A 21,829-nucleotide genomic window follows, 5' to 3' on the forward strand; every position below is an offset into this window, starting at 1 on the left:
AGAAGCCCGTAGGATTCCAACGGGACAATGGCATGTTAGCCGCATAGCGTGCTACAGCATGGATAAACCCAGCGGGTGTGCCCAGTGAAAGAAGCCAGTCGCCAGAGGCCACAGGGCGTGAGTCTGGTTGTGTGACCTGTCTGGAGCGGGCAGGTCACGGAGATGACAAGCAGATGAGTGGTTGCGGCGGGTGGGGGGGGCTGGAGGTGGGGAGGGGGAGTGACGGCTAACGGGTACGGGGCCTTCTTTTGGGGTGACGGGAAGGTTCTGGAACAGGTACAGGTGGTGGTTGTATAACCTCAAGTCTGTACTTAATGCCACTAAATTTTTCAGAAGGGAAAACTAGTACCTTTTATGTTTCACGTGTTTTGCTTCGAATAGGAGTGGTGCCCCCCCCCACCCAGCCGCCAGGGGTCACAGAGCAGGTGGGACAGCGGCGTGGGACGATGATTCTTTCGCCAAAGAGGCTTTGTGCTCCTTGTCTTTATGCTTGTGAGGGCTACAGGGTCCTCGTGTTTTGGGGTTTTGTGTTCTGAGAACTTTTGCTCCGCATGTGGGAGGCATGTGTCCTACGTCTCCCTTTGTTCTCACCCGCAGATGTTGGCTGACGACGCAGAAGCAGGCGCTGAGGACGAGAAGGAAGTGGAGGAACTGAAGAAGCAGGGCATCAACCCCTTGCCCAAGCCGCCCCCGGGCGTGGGGCTCCTGCCTACCCCACCTCGGCCCCCCGGCCCCCCGGCCCCAACCTCTCCCAACGGCAGGCCCATGCAGGGCGGTCCCCCGCCCCCACCTCCGCCCCCGCCCCCACCCCCTGGGCCCCCCCAGATGCCCATGCCGGTGCACGAGCCGCTGTCCCCCCAGCAGCTGCAGCAGGACATGTACAACAAGAAGATCCCCTCCTTGTTCGAGATTGTGGTGCGGCCCACGGGCCAGCTGGCTGAGAAGCTGGGCGTGAGGTGAGTGCCCTGGGTCCCCACACCCCCCGAGTCAGGCTTGGGGGTGGCTCTGGCCTCCGCCAGGCTCCCTTATGCTGGGGGTCTGTCACCATGAGCCTGGTCTGGAGCCCTCTGTGACCAGCTGCGTGGATGCCTCTGTGTCTCCTGGCTAGTGTGGCCACCATTCTTGCTCCGCAGTCCCTCTCACGAACATCATTTCTTCTCCCTAGGTTCCCTGGACCCGGAGGACCCCCAGGGCCAATGGGCCCTGGGCCCAATATGGGCCCCCCGGGGCCCATGGGGGGCCCAATGCATCCCGACATGCATCCCGATATGCACCCCGACATGCATCCGGACATGCACCCCGACATGCACCCCGACATGCCGATGGGCCCTGGCATGAACCCTGGCCCGCCTATGGGACCCGGTGGCCCCCCAATGATGCCCTATGGTCCTGGAGACTCTCCACATTCTGGAATGATGCCCCCCATCCCGCCATCCCAGAACTTCTATGAGAACTTCTACCAGCAGCAGGAGGGCATGGAGATGGAGCCAGGACTCCTCGGGGATGCAGGTGCGCAGGCCGGGCTGGGGGGCTGGGGGGCTGCCGCAGTGGGCACTGGGGACGTAGTCGGGAAGACCTGGGTTTTTGCTTCCGTCCGAGTCTTTCAGAGCATGAATCCAACTCCATCTCTGTCCCGTGAGTGCTTGCACGTTTTCAGTGATGGGGGGGGGGTTCACTCCCTGTTGCGGTTAAATGGAGTCTTGTGATCTTATCGCTGTAACTTATTTAACGTTTTACACATTTTGCTGGGTGCGCCTGGAATCGGGACCATGGGAAATCAGAGGGGCGGGTGTGGAGGGCTCTGGGCTCTGAGGCGGAGGCACCCTCTCCAGAGTGGCCTCTTTCCAGACGGTTCTGGGCTTGGGGCTGCTGGTGTTGGCCCTGTGCCTCTGCTTGTTCTGTCCCCGTGACTCACCATCTTTCTTCCATCTTTCCTTTACTTAAACAAGAGTGTGTGTTGGTAACGACTCGTGCCTGCCAGGCAGAGGGGTTGGCCGGCTGTGCCGCGGCCTTCAGGGGGCAAGGGTGCGCCCGCTGCTGCCACAGGGCGGCCGTGGTCCTTGCCTCAGCTGCACTGTAGTTGAGGGAACCAGACCACAACGTGGAAGCTCATTTCAGCACCGATCGTTCCTCGAGAAAGCCGGGCGGGTGTTTGTGTTAGAGGGTGGGGCCAGACAGGTCAGGAGGGTCAGTAGATGGGGACAGTGTGGGGACAGTCAGCAGAGGCCTCTGAGGAGGGGAGGAGGCCCAGGTGCAGAGCGGCCATGTAGCTCGGCGAGGGAAGTCAGGGGAGCCAAGTCCCTGCGTGAGACTCCGACGAGGTGGCCTCATGGGGAGAACACTAGGGAGCAGGCAGAGGCGTTCGAGGGTGGCGGGTCGGAGCTGCAGTGGAGTCAGGGAAGCTTCTGGGCTGCTGTGGAGTCTTCTGGGCAGAGGTGGTGGCGACAGGGCAGGAAGTGGCAGGGCTGGGCTTCATGGCGTGCAGATAGTGCTTGGGGGGCCGGTGGGCCTCCTCGGACACGTGCTATAAGGCGGGAAGGAGCTGGTGCGGCCGGGTCCCTGGCTGGAAGCTCAGGCTGTCCCAGTGCCAGGAGTCCTGCTGGAGAGAGCCAAGCTGTGGTGGGTGGGGAGCACCCCAATTTGGCCGCCCTGTGAAGCAAGAGGCGCCCATCTGACCGCCGGCTGGAGATCTGGAAGGGCGTCGGGGAGGTCAGCGAGCTGCGGCGGCTGTGGGGGCGTCAGCGCCAGGAGCAGGAGCCTCAGAGAGGAAAGTGCTGGGTTCGGAAGCGAGGAAAGCACTCTGTGTGGGGGGGGCACTGTGGTTCCCACGGTCCCCTCTGCTGTTCTTAAATCCATGTAATAACGTATGTGGAAAAGGGTCTGGGTGTGGAGGGCAAGCATGTGCACAAGCTGGGGACAGCAGGTGTCTCTAGAGTAACTCGCTCTAATTCCCGTATCAGGAAATCCACCCTTTTAAAGCATGTCACTCGGTGGTGTCTCCTATGTTTGCAGTTGTGTAGCTTTCGAGGAATTCGCTCAGGGCCGCGTGCTGTGTGCAGGGGGACCTGGGGCCTTTGTTCCTGGGATGTGCCAAGCTCTGTGCTGGGGGGCTGCACAGCATAGGCTTGCCACCAAATTCATGTGTCCCGAAGTTCAGGGGCTAAAAGGAGGTGACCTTTCACTTTCCGCTTTATATGCTTTGTGGATGAAATATTCACAAATTCTTTGAACCCTTTAACTTAAATTACGGCATTGGCCACGTTCAGACGCTTGTGGGGATAGGACAGTGGTGGACGAGTCACACAGTGCAAGTACAGAATACTTCCTCCCTGCAGAGCATCCTGGGAGGGGGCCGTGCCGAGCAGACCTCGTCTGTCTCAGTCTGTCTCAGCGAGCGTGTACACGCGCACACGCACACACACAGTCTCTGCGCGCGGCTCCCCCCGCCTGGGCTCTCTTGTGGCTGGAGTTTGTGGAGGTCCGCGGCTGAGGCCAGGCACCTGCCCGCTCTCAGGAGTGAAGGCAGACCCTTCTGCCTTGTGCTTCCTAGACGCTGTGTGGGAGCAGTGCGCTTAGGAACAGTGTGTGGAGCTCGGGGACCCAGAGAGGAAGGAGGGAGGAGGAGGAAACTGCCAGGAGCCTCTGGCTTGAGCTGTGGCCGTAGCCACGGTTTGGTTATTGCCTTCTGTTTATAAGTCTTCGTTGGCCGTGGTTGAGCTCGTAAGACGAGCTCACCGTGAGATGCAGTGTGTTTTTTTCCTGATTATTGCAAAGAAACCGCAAAGTGAATGCTCGTTGTCAGTAATGAGAAGTCAGAAACACGTGGGGTCAAATGCGAAGAATCTGTCCACCCTCTCTCCCAGATCTCACCCCCGGAGGGACTGTTTCCTGTCTGTCTTCACAGCCTGTTCTTTGCGTTTTGTAAACATCTGTCTAACGTTCCGTCCTGTTCACCTCATGAGCATTTGCCCGCATCTCTAAATTGTGCTGTGAACCCCATTTTCAGGGGCTGCATCGTGGGTGGGGGCACCCTCGTGGGCCGCTCCGTTCCTTGCTGTTGGGCTTTCTGTGGGGACCGTCCTGGGGCGGCGGGGGGAGGGACGGGCTGCACATCGTCACCCATCACCATGGGGGGTGGTTCACCAGTGAGGGGCGCACAGGGGGTTGGTGTTGGTGCCGCGAGGCCCTTCCCGACGTGCACCCTCGGTTCTTCCCTGCCGCAGAGGACTACGGGCACTACGAAGAGCTGCCAGGGGAGCCTGGGGAGCACCTCTTCCCCGAGCACCCTCTGGAGCCCGACAGCTTCTCTGAGGGAGGGCCCCCAGGCCGGCCGAAGCCGGGCGCCGGTGTCCCCGACTTCCTGCCCTCAGCCCAGAGGGCCCTGTACCTGAGGATCCAGCAGAAGCAGCAGGAGGAGGAGGAGAGAGCGAGGAGGCTGGCTGAGAGCAGCAAGCAGGACCGGGAGAATGAGGAAGGCACGTGTGCCCCCGGGGCGGGGCCCTGACAGGCGCACGCCCCTGCCCCCGTGCAGTGGAGAGGTGGGGGATGCCTAGGTGGGGTTTCGTGTCAGAAAGGAGCCTGTGGCCAGGGAGGACCCCTGCCCAGGGCCGTGAAGCCAGGCCGGGGCTGCTGCATTGCCTGGGCCCAAGAACACTGGAAGTCAGGGCTGCCCTTAGTGTCTTGGGGGTCAGGAGAGACACTGATCCCACAGAGGAGGGAGGTGGGCTGGTCCCCGGAGGAGACAGCAGGATTTCCAATAGGATTTCCCTTCTGCGCCCTTTCAGAAGAGCCTCAGAGTTGATGCTCACAGCCCCCCTTGCCCTAGACCATGTTCTCAGGAAGTCAGCAGATGACCGCTAGTCGCTGACATAAACCGCTAATAATTAGCCGTCACAGCTGGCAGGTTGCTCGGTGCCACACCGCGGAACTGATGGCATCCAGCCCAGTAGGAAATGGGGCTGACAAATGGTGTCTAGAACCAGAAGCCGGAGGCTGCATATGGCTTTTGTAGGAGCCTGGGAGCAGGTGGGGACAGTGGGAAGAGCGGACAGTGCCCTCCCTTGGTGGCTCCGGCTTCACCGACTTGGAAGGTTTCTGAGTAGGCCCACCAGGCCCCGTCGCTTCCCAGCCGGTGACTGCCCTTCCCCGGGACGTGGTTAACGCTTCGAGGGGCCTGGGGGCCAGTGTCCGTGGGCCCTGAGTGCAGTGAGAGCGGAGTCAGTGGTAGCTGCTCCCAGGTACCCAAGGCTGGGCCCGCCATGCGGGGACCTCAGTCCACAGGGGTGAGGACGAGGTGGCAGAGCCCTGGGCTAGGATTCTGAGCCCAGTCCCCGCTCTGCCCCCATCCCGTGGCGCTGTCCCCCATCCCGTGGCGCTGTCCCCCATCCCGTGGCGCTGTCCCCATCCCGTGGCACTGTCCCCCATCCCGTGGCGCCGTCCACACCCCTGCTTTCTGGCCTGTCAGCTGGGCATGATGATAACATCACCTCCCGGGCGGTCGTGAGGGTTACTGAGACAGCACTTAGAGCACTGCTGGCACGTGGGGAAAGGTCTAGAAACATTAGCCAGCGACCTGCCAGTCCCAGCGCTCCACTGTTTGTGGCGGCCCGCGGAGGGAGGGGAAACTGAGGTTCTCAGAGGTAAGAGGCAGAGGAGCCACTCACCTGGAGGTCTGCTGTGGGGTCCAGGAGTGGTGGCCGCTGGTCACTCATGTTCCTCCTCCTCTCTGTTCTTTCTTAGGTGACACTGGGAACTGGTACTCCAGTGACGAGGACGAGGGCGGGAGCAGCGTCACTTCCATCTTGAAGACCCTGAGGCAGCAGACGTCTAGCAGACCCCAGGCTTCCGTCGGGGACCTGAGCAACAGTGGGCTGGGGGATCCCCGCCTCCAGAAAGGACACCCCACGGGAGGCCGGCTGGCTGACCCTCGCCTCAGCCGGGACCCCAGACTCACCCGCCACGCCGAGGCTTCCAGCGGGTCTGGCCCAGGAGACACAGGGCCCTCCGATCCTCGGCTGGCTCGCTCCCTGCCCACTCCCAAACCCGATGGCGGCCTTCATTCCAGCCCTGCAGGCCCCAGCGGCACCAAGGGGTCTGGACCACCCCCTACGGAAGAGGAGGAAGGGGAGCGGGCCCTGCGGGAGAAGGCCATGACCATTCCCCTGGACCCTCTCCCGGGGCACCCGCTGCGGGACCCGAGGTCACAGCTGCAGCAGTTCAGCCACATCAAGAAAGATGTGACCCTGAGCAAGCCGAGCTTTGCCCGCACCGTGCTCTGGAACCCCGAGGACCTGATCCCTCTGCCCATCCCCAAGCAGGACGCGGTGCCCCCTGTCCCTGCGGCCCTGCAGTCCATGCCCACCCTGGATCCCAGGCTGCACCGTGCCACTGCCACGGGGCCCCCCAACCCCCGACAGCGCCTGGGCACCTCCACAGACCCCGGCGCACCCGGCTCCAACCTGCCTGACTTTGAGCTCCTCTCTCGCATCCTTAAGACGGTCAATGCCACGGGCCCCTCAGCGGCCCCGGGCTCCAGCGATAAGCCCAGTGACCCCCGAGTCCGGAAGGCACCCACTGACCCTCGGCTCCAGAAACCAGCAGACTCTGCTGCCTCCTCCCGGGCTGCTAAGTCTGGTCCCACCGAAGCTTCGTCTCCCGCCGGCAGCCCCAGCGGGGAGTCCTCCCCGCCAGCCACCGCCCCCTACGACCCCCGAGTGCTGGCTGCCGGCGGGCTGGGCCAGGGCGGCGGGAGCGGGCAGAGCAGTGTGCTGAGTGGCATCAGCCTCTACGACCCCAGGACTCCCAACGCGGGGGGCAAGACCGCGGAGCCGGCTGCTGAGGCGGGCGCCCAGCCCAAGGGCCCCGAGGGCAATGGCAGGGGCTCTGCCGCCAAGGCCAAGGAGCCCCCATTTGTCCGCAAGTCCGCCCTGGAACAGCCGGAGTCCGCGAAGCCCGCTGTGGATGGGGGTGCTGCCGCGGCCACGGACAGGTACAACAGCTACAACCGGCCCCGGCCCAAGGCTGCTGCGGCCTCCTCCGCCACCCCGGGCGCCCCGCCACCAGAGGGCGCCTCGCCCCAGCCCGGCGTGCACAACCTGCCTGTGCCCACGCTCTTTGGGACTGTGAAACAGACGCCCAAGACGGGCTCTGGGAGCCCATTTGCCGGCAACAGCCCAGCCCGCGAGGGCGAGCAGGACGCGGGGTCCCTGAAAGATGTTTTTAAAGGCTTTGACCCCACTGCCTCCCCCTTTTGCCAGTAGTGTTAAGCTGGAGTCAGGTGCTCCCGGCGCCCACCCTGCCCAGGGCAATACTGAAGGGCAGCAACCGGAGTTGGGAACTTGGGGGGAGGGAGGGCTCGGGTGTTGTTTTTTTTTCCTTATTTTTTTTTTCTCCAGGTCTCTCTCTCGCTCGCTTTCTCTCTCTTTCTTTTTCTTAATAGTACTTTCTTTACAACGTATAAATTGTATATAACCATTTTCAGTCCGTTCTGGTCAGTGCTGCGGGGCACCCAGGCTCCCGCCAAGAAAACAACCTCCTGCACGTCAACAGGTGTGAGTCCCCTGGGCCCCGGCCCCAGCTGGCACATCCTCTGGCCGGGCTCAGTTATCAGGGACTCTGTGAAGGCTGGAGCCCCAGTCTGGTGGCTGGGCGTCCGGTGGGTTTTCTGGGCAAAGCTTGGCCCCTCCTCCGCCCCCGCCCGCCCCTGAGGACAAAGGGAACTGTCGGTGTCCGAGGCACTGAACGCTGCTCGTCCCCCGCCCATGAGGAGAGATGAAGCCGAGACAGCGAGCAGGCCTGGCGTGGAGGCAGGTCCAGGCGTTTCTAGAACCCCATCCCTTGTACAGGGCACAGGCCCTGCCCACCTGCTTCAGGGACCGAAGGAAGGAGACGATTTGAGAGAGAGGCAGACGGCCCTCGGAAGCCGCCTGGGCCGGGAGAAGCAGAGTCCTGCCTGCTCCTGTCCGCTGCGGCCCCGCACACCGGCCTCCCCGCCGCCGTCCATCCAGAGTTCGTCCTCAGACCCGCACCCCCCGCCCGCATCAGAAGACTCCAGGGTGAGAGATGGACCTGGAGGCGGCAGGGCTGGTGCGGGGCGGCCTGCCCCAAAAGCTGCACCCAGGGGGGCAGGCTCCGCAGACCGCGTGTTTTCTGTCAGTATTAGCTCCTGTCTTGTCCCGTCCCGTCGCGGCCACGCCTCCTCCCCTCAGGCTGGGGGTCTTTCGTGGTCCTCAGGAGCCAGAGCACCCAGTGTGCCGGCCCCAGCCCCCCGGATAGCTCACGGATCCGTGGCGTGGCCGCTCCCCCAAGGCTGCCGACAGGGAGCCCCAGGTGGTTCGTTCTTGGCAAAGTGTTTCCGCTCCCTGCTTTGAACCTCCTTGCACCGCGTCTAACTTAGAAGCCCGTGGTTTGGGCGTGTTTGGTTTTCTTCCCAGCTGACAAGTACGTGGGTTCAGAGGCGTGTCACGGTGTTGGATTTTGAGGGCTTGAGGAAAGGGCAGGAGACTAGCCAGGGCAGGTGGGGTCTTGCCGGGCCCTCTCCCGGAACGAGCACAGCAGGACCCCCGCTTGCAGGCGGAGGGTGTGGAACCAGAAACCCGCATCCTGCTCCCCTCCTACGGCTGAGCCGGGATGGGAGCAGACACGTCAGCACTGGGCTCTCCCACCTGCCCCAGGACCCTGGCTGAGGCCACTTGAGTGGAAGCAGTGCCGGCTGTCTCTTGCCTTTTTCTCATCCCATCACCGCACCCGCCTTGCTTAAGGCCCCACCTACTCCTTGTTAATAAGGAGGAAACCTGATGACCCAGCCAAAGGGTTTCCCTTCCCACCTCCTTGCGGTGGGAGGTGAGTGAGGCTCTTAGACCAAACCCCTCTCCCCGGAAAAGGAAAAGAAAAAACAGTCGTTGAGTTTGGGGCCGGAAGCTAGGGCGGGAGAAGGTAGCCCGCAAGGCCAGTGCACCGTGATCAGGTTGGTTTGGTTTGTCTTTGTCTTTCTGGTTTTTGTTGTTTTTAAACAATCATTAGTGAGATTTTTCTTCAGCCACCCGTGTTGGCCTTGCAGCAAAGGGCTGCAGCCCTGGATGTTTGTAAAAATATGAGAATACATAGTGTGGCTGTGGGTTTTTTTTTTCCCCCTCCCTCCTTTGAAAATTTTCTTTTGTAAAAGCAAAATTAAATACTTTTTTAAAACCGAAATCTGTGGATGAAATAGATGCTGGAGCCCTCCTGTCGGAATATTCAGCCTAAGAACCTCATGGGACTATGAATTCCCCCGAAATTTCCATTTGCCATCAGGCCAAGCTTTTAAAAACAAAATGTTCTCTAACCAGGATTGTAACAAAAGTGTAAATACTACTTCAGAGTTGAGAGTTGATGGTGCAAATATGTATATAGCGTACTGTATTTTTACAATGATCATCGCATGACTGTCCCAGCTCCCTTTTTGTACTCCTTATCTGTCTTCCAGAAATGTCACCTGCCCTTTCTCCTGTGGTCTCTTAATCCGATAATTGTATTACTGCCATTAAAGGATGCAGTTATTTTAAAAATTCCCGCGGCCTCGCCTCTCCGTGCTGCCTGCCCCATCCCTCGCCCCCAGAGTGAGAAAACCTGGATCTGCTCTCTCGGTGGCCGGCCCCTGGGTGACATTCGTGAGACTCCGGGGGATCGGGGCCTCCAAACAGCTTGCACTTAGGGTTGGCACCTGCCTCCCAAAGTTTCAGAGCTCCCACTCTGGGCCAGTGTCAGTGCTCAGAGACACAGTGGTGAGCGCCATGGAAGGGGTCGGTGGTGAACAAGCAGGGCAACTGGGCCGGCTGCCGGGGAGCCCTGACCCCTACAGACCGAACGTGTGTGTCCTCAAAATTCAGACGTTAACACACCTGTGCCCCCATCCCGCTGCGTGCCACCGTGTTAGGAGGTGAGGCCTCTGGGAGGTGGTGAGGTCGGGGGGGTTGGAGCCCTTCCGCCGATCGCCGGTATAAGCTGGTAAGCTCTAAGTTCATGTCAACATTTCAGGATGCGATCTTTTGAGTTTCTCCCCATTCATCCGTATTGAGTGAGTTGCGATTTCACCTGCAACACAAAACTCCCGACTCGGCTGGCTTAAACAGCCAGGAGTCCGGCACCTTAGCGAGGTCAACAGGGCAGTTGCGGGGTGGGTCACGTTGGAGGGAACTCAAGTCATACGGGTTTGGGCCGACGTTCATACTGCTGGTCGTGCCCTCCTGATTGCGATTTGGCGAGAGCACCTCTGCCTCGCCCTGCCAAGTGCAGAAGCGGGGAAGGAACTCTCCCGGCTTCCTCGTGAGCAAGGGAGCACTTCTGGAAGCCCCTCGGCACACTTCCTGTCTGGTCTCGTCAGCCCTCCCTGGTTGGTCGCCGGCAAGGGGGACACTGGAGTCTCACGTTCTGGGCTTGATCAAAGATCCGGCATCCTGAGGCCGAGCACATGAACACCCGCGAGGCTCGCAGTACCGGGGAGGCACGGGGGTTGAGAGCCGCCGTGGTGACACAGCCAGCAGTCGTGTGGTGGGCGGCCCTGGGCTCCAGCAGAGGCTGGGGCAGGGACCTGCACCCGGGAGGTTGGCAGGTCCTGGAGAGCCTCGAAGGCGTTGCTGCAGACACCGGCACGGAAGAGCGTGGAGAGTTCACGCTTGGGTAAGGACCAGACTGGAGGCTAGAACCTTCCTTCCAACAGGGGTGTGGGAAATGGATTGGCTAGGACAAGATGGGGGTGCAGGGAGCCTGGTGGGAAGACAAAGCAAGAGGAGCAGGGGGCTGGGAAACCAGAGGACCCGAGACTCAGGGTGTAGATAGGAACTGGTACAGTGACACATGAGGGATGATGGAGATGGGGGGTCGGAGAGCATGTCTGAGCAGCCCAGTGGAGGGCAGCTCCCTTGCTGAGATGGCGCTGGGGAGGACGAGGTGTTCTGGGTTGAGGCTGTGGGGGGCCTGCATAGTGTTGGTTGACGACTCGAGGGCCGTGGAGCCCTGAGTGTCACTGTTGGAAAGAAAAACAGAGCCTGAGAACAGAAGGGGCCCGTGAGCATCGGCCAGTGAGTGAGGCCAAGAGCCATGTCCAGAACCTTCTACTTTCCAAGATGACTGCGGCTTCGGGATTGGCACCTGTGCCAGTGTCCTCGGGCACTGGACCCGACCCACCGCCCAGACTCTACAGGTGTGCACATGTGCCCATACTTGTTTGTCAGAGGCTTGGCCATCTGCTCATCCGTCTCCGCCCACAGAACACAGCCCCGCAAATCCTGCAGCGTGTGTGTCATCAACCAGTCAGGATTCACATTGCTTTTTTTTTTTTTTTTTTAGGTGCAATTCCCAAATCATGAAATGCACAGAACTTCCATGTACACTTGTGGAGCTTTGAAAAATGCGTTCAACTGTATGCCCCAAACCCCAATGAATACAGAGAAAGTTCCCTCACATTCCCTCTGGGTCAGTCCCAGCGCTGTGCCCCAGGACGGGGGACTGCAATTATTTACTTGCTCCCCATGCTGAGGGACCTTTGGGGCTGCTCTGGATACAGCTGCTGAACACATTTGCATGAGGCCTCGGTGTGACCATAGTCACCTCGGTGTGTTCATTTCTCGGGTAAATACTTAGGAGTGAGGAATGAATGTTTAGTTTTATAAGAAACTGCCAGACTTCCAAATCGGTTGTACCATTTTTCGTTCTTCCCAGCGGTGAATGAGAGTTCTGGTTGCTCTATATCCTTGCCAATCCTTCCCATATAGATTTCTAAGATACTAATACTTATCTATTTAATTGAGGTGAAATTCACATAACACAAAATTAAACATTTTTTTAAAACTTTGTAAAGCCTGGGGCACCTGGGTGACTCAGTGGGTTAAGCCTCTGCCTTTGGCTCAGGTCATGATCCCAGGGTCCTGGGATAGAGCCCTGCATCGGGCTCTCTGCTCGGCGGGGAGCCTGCTTCCTCCTCTCTCTCTGCCTGCGTCTCTGCCTCCTTGTGATCTCTGTCTGTCAAATAAATAAATAAAATCTTAAAAAAAAAAAAACTTTGTAAAGCCTAACTTTTTTTTTTTTTTTTTTTTTTAAGATTTCATTTTATTTGAGAGAGAGAGTGAGAGAAAGCATGAGACAGGAGAAGGTCAGAGGGAGAAGCAGACTCTCCATGGAGCTGGGAGCCGGATGCGGGACTCAATCCTGGGACTCCAGGATCATGACCGGAGCCAAAGGCAGTTGCTTAACCAACTGAGCCACCCAGGCGCCCCTAAAAAGATTTTTTTTTTTGAAGTAGGCTCTGCGCCCAGCATGGAGCCCAATGCAGGGCTTGAACTCACAAGCCTGAGATCAAGACTTGAGCTGATGGGACACCTGGGTGGCTCAGTCGTTAAGCAACTGCCTTCAGCTCAGGTGAAGATCCTGGGGTTGTAGGATCAAGCCCCATGTTGGGCTCCCTGCCTGGCAGGAAGTCTGCTTCTCTCTCTCCCACCCGCCCTGCTTGTGTTCCCTCTCTCCCTGTCAAAGAAATAAAATCTTTTTAAAAGTCCTTTTCCTGGCCATTGCAGGATCATCCCTTACTCATAAACAAGGTTCCACCAGAGATGAGACACAAACATCAAATAATATCCATAGGAACGCTTTACTGAGTGTTTGCAAGAGACGCACCCGCTGGGGGTAGATGAGCTGCTTTCTCTCTCACTGGTGTTTCCCATGTTGTGAGTCTGGTGAGGAACTCTTAATATTATGAAACTTTTTTTTTTTTTTTTTTTGTTAAGATTTGGAGTCTATCTGTTGTGTTAGTGAGGATGGACAAGGTTCTGCTGCGGAAATTCAAACTTGCAAATCTCAGTGGCTCATTCCCGGGGCAGCCTGAAACTCCACTAGTCGCACCGGCTAAGGAAGGGACCCAAGCTCCCTGAGACTCCGCCCCTGGGACCACTCTACAGTGGGGAGGGAAGATGGAGGCTTGCCCCAGTCCTTAAATGCTTCTTTTCCAAGGCTAAGGACTTCACCTCAGTTGTTTTTCATTGGCTAAAGCGAGTCATGCGGCCAGCTGAACTTCCAGGAGGATGGGGAGGTTCTGTTCTGCCGTGGGGTCAGGAGGCGGACCGCTGGGGCTACTTGGAGACCAGCACTAATGTCTCCCGCACCAGCGTTCCCAAGTTCTGCCAGGCGTCCCTCCTGGTTTGCAGGGGCCACGCCACGGGCTGCAGTAGCCAGCTGAGGAAGGTCCCTATCCACTGTCTGCCACTGCAGGGAGCCCCACTCCCCCAAGGTCTGAAGGGCTGAAATTCACCCCTACGTTTGCATGGAGGCCACGCCCCCATAGCCCGCCCCAGCCAATGAGTGAGTAGAGTGGGCGTGGAGATGCGGTGGGCGGTTGGGTCCCAGCGCCGCTGTCGCGCAGGGAGAGAAGGCAATCCGGCGTCTCTGCTTCTAAGGCGCTAATCCTACGTGGTCGAGGCCCCACCCTACTCCTTTCTCACCTCCTTAAAGCCCCCACTCCAAATTCAGCCACACGGAGGGCTAGGGCTCCAGCGTCCGAGTTTGGGGAGGACACAATCCAGTCCATCGCACCTACTCTGGATTCCCGTATCCCCCATATCTAGTCTCATTCCTCCGTATCCCCAATAGATGATTTGGGTTCGTTTCGTATTTAAAGATTTTATTTATTTATTTGAGATAGAGCGCCAGAGAGAGAGCACAAGCCGGTGCGGAGGGGCAGAGGCCGAAGGAGAACTAGGCTCGTCACTGAGCACAGAGCCCCACGCGGGCGCTAGACCAGGGGTCATGACCAGAGCACAAGGCAGACACCCAACCGACTGAGCCACCCAGAGCCCCCGCACCCGACGGATGATGTGAAAGGTAAAATGTCTTACACAGTCTTTCTTATTTCTTCTGGCGGTTACTCCGTTTCCCTCTCTTTTTAAAAAATTAATGTTGAATTTTTAAAAAATTTTATTATTTATTTGAGAGAGGGCTCAAGCAGGGGGAAGGAGAAGCAGGCTCCTCAGGGAGCCTGGGCTGGGCCTGAATCAGATCCCAGGAACCCGGTGTCATGACCAGAGCCGCAGCCCCACTGAGCCTCCCAGGTGCCCCTGTTTCTCTTAAAATATGTCAGCTTTGGGTGTTTTCGGCCAACTTCTCCCTTCCCTCTTCCTTACTTTCTTCAGGTTGGTCTCGTAACTTTACCTACTGTGACACACTCTGTTCCTCATTCTCTCAACAAACACCACCCACTAGAATGTTCTGCTGGGATGGAAATGGTTTCTCTCCTTGTTGTCTCACAGGGCAGCCTCTGGGTCCATGTGGCCACTAAACACTTACACCCGGCCCTGGATTTTACTTTTTCACTAATGTGAGTTTAAATTTAAATGAAGGCACATGCACCCAGCGGCTGCCATGGTGGACAGCACTGCCCTAAACCCTGGATACAGCCCAGGACTTTCCACTTGTTAAAACGATCACAGTTACAAATCACTCCCTTTCCTTTCCTCTCCATACCTCCCACCTGTTGTCATCTGTATTCATGCTCAGGCTTGGTAACTGTGTTTGCTGCTGTAACAAATTAGCACAAACTTAGGGGCTTAAAAAGAATGCAAATGCATTCTCTTATAATTCCGAAGATCAGGGGCGCCTGGGTGGCTCAGTGGGTGAAGCCTCTGCCTTCAGCTCAGGTCATGGTCCCAGGGTCCTGGGATCGAGCCCTGCATTGGGCTCTCTGCTTGGTGGGGAGACTGCTTCCCTCTCTCTCTGCCTGCTTCTCTGCCTACTTGTGATCTCTGCCAAATAAATAAAATCTTAAAAAAAAAATAATTCCGAAGATCAGAAGTCTGAAATCAAAGTGTCAGCAGGTTGTGCTCTTCCTGGAGGGTTCGGGGGAGAATTCATTTCTTTGCCTTCTCCTCCAGCTTTGAGAATCCTTCTACAGTGCTTGGCTCGAGGTCCTTTCCTTACGATCCTCTGACCGCTGGCTCCTGTACTCACATCTGCTATTTACTGATTCTCCTGCCTCCCTCTTCGAAAAGTCTCTATAGCCCACACCCTAATTCCTGGAACCCAAGAATGCTATATTGCTTTGCAAAAGGAAATTTGCCAGTGTGGTTAAGGGTTGTGAGATGGGGAGATGATCCTGCATTGTCTGGGTGGGCCGGAGGTCGTCACAGGGCTGCTCATAAGAAAGGCAGAAGTGGGGCACCTGGGTGGCTCAGTTGTTAAGCATCTGCCTTCGGCTCAGGTCGTGATCCTGGGGTCCTGGGAAAGAGTCCCGCATCAGGCTCCCTGCTCACCGGGAAGCCTGCTTCTCCCTTTCCCACCCTCCTGCTTGTGTTCCCTCTCTTGTTGTCTCTCTCTCTGTCAAATAAATAAATAAAATCTTTAAAAAAAAAAAAAGGAGGCAGGAGATCAGAGTGGTAGGTGGGGAGTTCCGGGTGGTTCTAGAAAGAGACTGCAAGCCAAGGAAACCAGCCAGCCTTCGGCCCCTGCTTCCCACTGAAACCCCAAAAAACTGAAAGCAGGTAATTTCTACATGCGTGTTCATAGCATAATTTTTTATTAAGGCTTTATTTATTTATTTGTCAGAATACAAGCGGGGGAGCAGTGGGCAGAGGGAGAAGGAGAAGCAGGCTCCCCGCTGAGCAAGGAGTCCGATGCGGGACTTGATCCTGGAACCCCGGGATCATGACCGGAGCCGAAGGTCGATGCTTAACTGACTGAGCCATACCAGGGTCCCAGCAGCATTATTTATAAGAGGCAAAGAATGGAAACAACCCACAGGGCCATCTACTGATAAATGGACAAACAATGTACTATATTCCTAGAAGGGAATATTATTCTGCTGTAACAAGGAATGAAGCCTGGACCTGTGCTGCAACATTAAGGCTTGAAAACATTAAGCTAACTTAAATAAGCCAGACACAGAAGGCTACATTTTGTAGGATTGCATCTCCCTATGAAGTGTCCAGAACAAATCCACAGAGACAGAAAAAGATTAGTGGTTACCAGGAGGAGGGGGCAGGGCGAGGGGGTTGCAGGGAGTTTTCTTTTTGGGTGATCCAAATGTTCTGCACTTAGTGATGCCAGTCGTGCAACCTTGTGAATATTCTAAAAGCCGTTAAATTGTGCACTTCAAAAGGATGGATTTTATGGTATGTGAATTCCATGTCAATTTTTTATTTTTTTTTAAAGATTTTTTTTTATTTATTCATTTTGACAGAGATCACAAGTAGGTAGAGAGACAGGCAGAGAGAGGAGGAAGCAGGCTCCCCACTGAGCAGAGAGCCCGATGCGGGGCTCGATCCCAGGACCCTGGGATCATGACCTGAGCCGAAGGCAGAGGCTTTAACCCACTGAGCCACCCAGGCGCCCCTCCATGTCAATTTTTTAAAAAGAATCACTAGCATTCTTCTATACCAACACTCATCAAATAGGAAATTAACAGAAAATCAGATAACTTTCCCAAGAGTGATAAGAACTGTAAGGTATCTAGGAGTTAACCTAATGAAGAAGGCACGAGAACTTTCTGGAGATGTCACATTAAAAAAAAAAAATCTGAGTTGAGGAGAAGTTTTATTCAAATTTTATTCAAAAAGAACACATTAGAGCATGTGACTCTTGATCTTGGGGTGGAAGTCTGAGCCCCATGGAGAGAGTAGAGGTTACTTAAAGATAAAATCTGTAAAAATAAATAGAGAAAGAAAGACAGACAGACATACCATCACCGTGGGGAGGCTGCTCTGACCTCCGAGGTCTGCAAGTGTGTCCAAGTCAAAGAGAAAAGGGCATTGCTTTCCTCTGGCAAGTGGAGTTTGTAGTAGGGGAAGCTGCGTATGTGAGGGGAAGTAAGTAAGCAACGGGGTTTGACAGGAAATGTGTCCTCCTGTGGTCAGCCGGTCTCAGGAGAAGCTGACCAGCATTTCAGTTGGGAGGACGGGCTGTTTGGGGCCTGGGGTGGGGAGGGGAGGAAGGGGGCAGCCAGACTCAGGGTTGGTCAGGGCAAGACAGACAGGTCACCCTGCATATGGGGCAGAGAGAAAATGCTAGAGTTGTGTGTCAGAGCTTAAAGGGAACCCGAATAAATGCTGGATGGTTGGGTCATGTGACCTGCCTTGTCCTTCCTCTCCAGGCCTAAAATGTTCTTTTTTTTTTTTTCTTTTTAAAGATTTTTTTTTTTTTATTTATTTATCTGTCAGAGAGAGAGAGGGAGAGAGAGCGAGCACAGGCAGACAGAATGGCAGGCAGAGGCAGAGGGAGAAGCAGGCTCCCTGACGAGCAAGGAGCCCGACGTGGGACTCGATCCCAGGACGCTGGGATCATGACCTGAGCCGAAGGCAGCTGCTTAACCAACTGAGCCACCCAGGTGTCCCCAGGCCTAAAATGTTCTGCCACAAAACCTAATCCTTTATCCAGCTGCCCCCACCCCCCACTTCGTTGTTGTGGCCCCAGTTGGAACAGGGTCTGATATCCGGGGTCAGCTCTTGATAAAAATATGTTCTTTAAAAAATTAAAAAAAAAAGATTTTATTTATTTATTTGACAGACGAGATCACAAGTAGGCAGAGAGAGAGGAGGAAGCAGGCTCCCTGCCTGAGCATAGAGCCCGATGCGGGGCTCGATCCCAGGACCCTGAGATCATGACCTGAGCTGAAGTCAGAGACTTAACCCACTGAGCCACCCCGGCGCCCCCCCCCCAATTTTTTTAATTGAGATTAATTGACATCTAGCATTGTGTAAGGAAGGTAGAACAATTTGATTTGGTACATAATTGTGTGTATACATACATACACACAATTATATATAGTGTTGTAATAGGATTACCCCCGGAGCCTTAGCTCACACCTCCATCATGCCACATAATTGCCATTTCTTTTTTGTGGTGAGTCCCCATATATTCTGTAAAAGGATCCCAATGCCTGGTCATCCCTCCCATCTACAGATACACCTGCACTGGTCTGGGGTGAGGCTGGAGCATTAACGTTTAAGGCTCCCGGACAGTCGTGTATGAGAACAACTGATCAAATCCCAAGTGCAGAGGCAGCCGGCCAACCCTATGATCTGTCTCTTTAAGGAGGATTTGTTTTCTCTGCCCTGACCCTTGCTGGCGTTCATTTTTCTCTCCCTTCTCATCAGCCTAAACCGTTCCACGAGCCAAGAATGTGAGAAATGTGTCTCAAATATTTTCAGTTCCACTTAATCCCGTTTAATGCTTAGGGTTCACTGCCAGTAGCCAGGCTGTTCCAGCCCATTTGAACTCCCTCCCAAGTTTAACCCCCTCCAGAGTTCCCAGTCGGCCTCCCTCTCCATAAAGTCCAGGCTCTTCTCACTGGGAGTTGAAGGAGCGGGTGAAGAGCAGCCTGGTCCAGCAGGTCTAGGAGCCAAGATTCCAGAGGGCGATGGAAAGCTGTGGAAGGGTTTCAGCTGGGGAGAGACATCGCTCATTTAAAATAGCCTCTGGGGGCACCTGGGTGGCTCAGTGGGTTAAAGCCTCTGCCTTCAGCTCAGGTCATGATCCCAGGGTCCTGGGATCGAACCCCGAATCAGGCTCTCTGCTTGGCAGGGAGCCTGCTTCCTCCTCTCTCTCTGCCTGCCTCTCCGCCTACTTGTGATCTCTGCCTGTCAAATAAATAAATAAAATCTTAAAAAAAATAAAAAATAAAATAGCCTCTGGTGGGGCTCAGTGGGTTAAGTGTCCGACTCTTGATTTTTGGCTCAGGTCATGATCTCAGGGTTGTGGGATCGAGCCCCACATCGGGCTCCACGCTCAGTGGGGAAATCTGTTGGAGATTCTCTCCCTCTGCCCCTCCCCGACTCCTGCTCTCTCTCTCTCTCTCTCTCTCTCAAATAAATCTTTAAAAAAAAAATCCTCTGGCTGCTAAGTCTTTTTTTCCACTGAGTAGTCAACACCACATTCTAAAAATGAACGTCAGGTTATGCTACCCCCGAGGTCAGAATCTCCCACTGGCTCTCATCACACTTAGCATAAAATAGGAAGCCTTCAACATGGCTCCTGAGATACCAAGCACCCACCTCATCTGTCTCTTACCATTTTGTCCCCTCTCCCCTTGCTCACTTTGCTCCAGTCACACAGGCCCCGGGCTCTTCCTCCAGCATGTTGAGTACACTGCAGCTGCAGGGCCTTTGCACATGCTATTCTCACTGCTTGGAGCCCTCCTCCTCATCATCACCTCATAGAGGACTCCTTGTCACTCTAATGGCTACTCCAATGTCACATCCTCAAAACTCAGCAGCTTAGGATAAGAAACATGTATTATTGCCCATAGTTTCTGTGGATCAGGGAGTACCCACAGGAGTAACTTAGCTGGGTGGTTGTGGCTTGGGGCTTCTCCTGAGGTTCAGGCCAGGGCTATGGTCGTCCAAGGACCTGACAGGGGCTGGAGGAATCTTCCAAGGAAGTTCACTCATGTGGCTGGCAAGCTGATGCTGGCCGTTGGCTTCTCCACAAGGTTGCTCGGGTGTTCCACAACATGGCAGCTGGCTTCCCACAGAGAAGGCGATCCAAGAGAGTGGCGGAAGTGGCAATATCTTTTATGACTCAGCCTTGGAAGTCACAGTCAGTCATTTCCACAGTATTCCCTTGGCCACACAGAGCAGTCCTGATTGGACGTGGAAGGAGACCACACAAAATGTAGATGGCTGGCGTCCTCCTAGAGGCTGGCTATCATAGACTTTTGTCATTCTCTCCCTCATCACCTTGATTTATTTTCTGCATGGATTTGACATTTCCTGGAATTATGTTAATTATTCCTTTGTCTCCCTTGCCCAGTGTTGTCTTGCCCATAGGGGCTGGGACATGTCATTTTTCTGTCTAGTTCACAGCTATATCCTCAGTGTTTTTTGTTTGTTTGTTTGTCTGTTTGTTTTTGTTTTAGTTTAGAGAGAGAGATAGGGGGAAGGCAGAAGGAGAAGGAAAGAGAATCTTAAGCAGGCTCCATGCTGGACGTGGAGCCTGACAGGGGGCTTGATCTCACAAATCTGAGATCATGACCTGAGCTAAAATCAAGAGTCAGACGCTTAACAGACTGAGCCACCCAGGCGCTCCCGTATCCTCACTGTCTTAAACAGAGCTCAGTACATAGTAGGTAATAAATATTTGCTGAAGTAATAAGTGGAGAATCTACCCTTAGGGGGTTCTGGAGACCAATAAGTGGGCTGGTTTCAGCTGTCCAGGTGAAAGATAGCAAGGTTTGAACTCAGGAAGGAATGGAGAGAGAGAGTTACCTATTGATGGGGTCATTTGTCGTCTTGCAAGTTTCTGATCTCTTCCTGATACAACCCAACCTTTGTAGGGAGGTGGTGTGATCCTTTTTTTTTTTTTTTTTTTTTTAAGATTTTATTTATTGGGACGCCTGGCTGGCTCAGAAGTTAAGCATCTGCTTTCAGCTCAGGTCATGATCCCAGGGTCCGGGATCAAGCCCCGCATTGGGCTCCCTGCTTGGTGGGGAGTCTGCTTCTCCCTCTCCCACTCCCCCTGCTCCTGTTCTCTCTCTCTCACTGTGTCTCTCTATCAAGTAAATAAAATCTTTAAAAAAAAAAAAAAAGGAAAGGAAAGGAAACCATTTCATGATGGTAAATAATTGTTTATGTTCAGTCTTCTGCACTCATTGTAAGCTTTGCTGGGCTCCAGATTCTTTCTGTAAGCCTCTGATCATGCTTTATCTGGTCCATGCCTACTCAGAGTTCAGGTTTCAAATCAGGCACCCCCTTGCTGACTCCACACCGAGGCTGGGTTAGGTAGCCTCTCTGGGCTCCTCTAGTCTCTTGAACTTTCCTAAGGATTTACTTATTTAGCATGTTTATTCCTTATTTTCTGCCTATCCCTCTGGAAAGGAAGCTCCTTGAGAGCAGGGAGTTTTCTAATCCATGAACATGGTATATCTCTTCACTTATTTAGATCTTCTTTAATGTGACTCAGCAGTATTTTGTAGTTTTCGGTGTAGAAATCTTGCATATCTTTTGTTAAAACATTTCCTAAGTATTTCTGGGTTTGATACTATTGTAAAGGAACTTATTTTCAATCTCATTTTGCGACTGTTTCCTGCTAGTATGTAAACATAAAATTGATGTGGTTTTGTTTGTTTGTTTGTTTGTTTGTTTAGGTAGGCTCCATGCTGTGTGTGGAGCCCAAAGCAGGGCTTGAACCTATGATCCTGAGATCAAGACCTGAGCTGAGATCAAGACTGAGTTACCCAGGCACCCCTATTTTGAAGATTCATATCCATGTAAAGCAAGAGAACAGTGTCTGTTACATGGTTAGTGCCCAATAAACATCAACTTGTATTACCTCACTTTTCCTTCCCTATAAAAGAGGGAACATTCTAGTTCGTAACTCCCAGGGTTACAATGAGAATTAAAGGACATCACGCACAGACTGTGCATAGCAGAATTTTTGGCACTGGGGAAGCCCGTGGTATCTATTTGTTTTTATTATTTACTAAGTCCCCTACTTATATTGGGTTGGGGGCCATGGAGATGTGTCAGTCAAGGACCCAGTCCACTGAAAGCTCACAGCCTATTGGCAGAGACAGGTAAGTATAGAGATCATTACCACACAGTGTAGTAGGGGGATATATAAAGCCATGTGTGGACCCAGAGACAGAAGCGGACTGCTGAAATTTGCCAGTGGGATCAGGTCCCTCCTGCCTCAGACATAAGTTTCAACTAGAAAGGAAACAGCAATTGTTTATCATAGGGAAAATCGGAAACAACTTAGGAACGAGGATCCCCTGTGGTACCTACGTATAATGCATCTGTATGAACCATTAAACTTAATGCCGTGGAAGGGAAGATGGGGATGGTTGGCTGGGGCGTGGGGTGAAAATTACTTTTCA

At 54.6% G+C, this 21,829-nt stretch overlaps 1 protein-coding gene across 5 annotated transcripts in view; it reads left to right on the top strand.

Moving 5' to 3' along the window:
- The window catches only part of LOC111160625 (zinc finger CCCH-type containing 4), a 39,860-nt gene extending 32,480 nt beyond the window's left edge, over positions 1 to 7,380 (top strand). For all 5 annotated transcript variants that reach the window (XM_022523844.1, XM_022523845.1, XM_022523848.1 and 2 more), the window contains 4 exons: positions 598 to 956; positions 1,166 to 1,509; positions 4,224 to 4,475; positions 5,740 to 7,380. In XM_022523844.1, coding sequence (XP_022379552.1) covers positions 598 to 956; positions 1,166 to 1,509; positions 4,224 to 4,475; positions 5,740 to 7,259 — 2,475 coding nt within the window. In that variant the 3' untranslated portion in view covers positions 7,260 to 7,380. The remainder of the gene's footprint in view (positions 1 to 597; positions 957 to 1,165; positions 1,510 to 4,223; positions 4,476 to 5,739) is intronic.
- The last annotated feature ends 14,449 nt before the right edge of the window (positions 7,381 to 21,829 follow it).

The sequence above is a fragment of the Enhydra lutris genome, unplaced genomic scaffold, assembly GCF_002288905.1.
Source record: "Enhydra lutris kenyoni isolate GAN:26980312 unplaced genomic scaffold, ASM228890v2 scaffoldscaffold77, whole genome shotgun sequence".
In the NCBI taxonomy this organism is placed as follows: domain Eukaryota; kingdom Metazoa; phylum Chordata; class Mammalia; order Carnivora; family Mustelidae; genus Enhydra; species Enhydra lutris.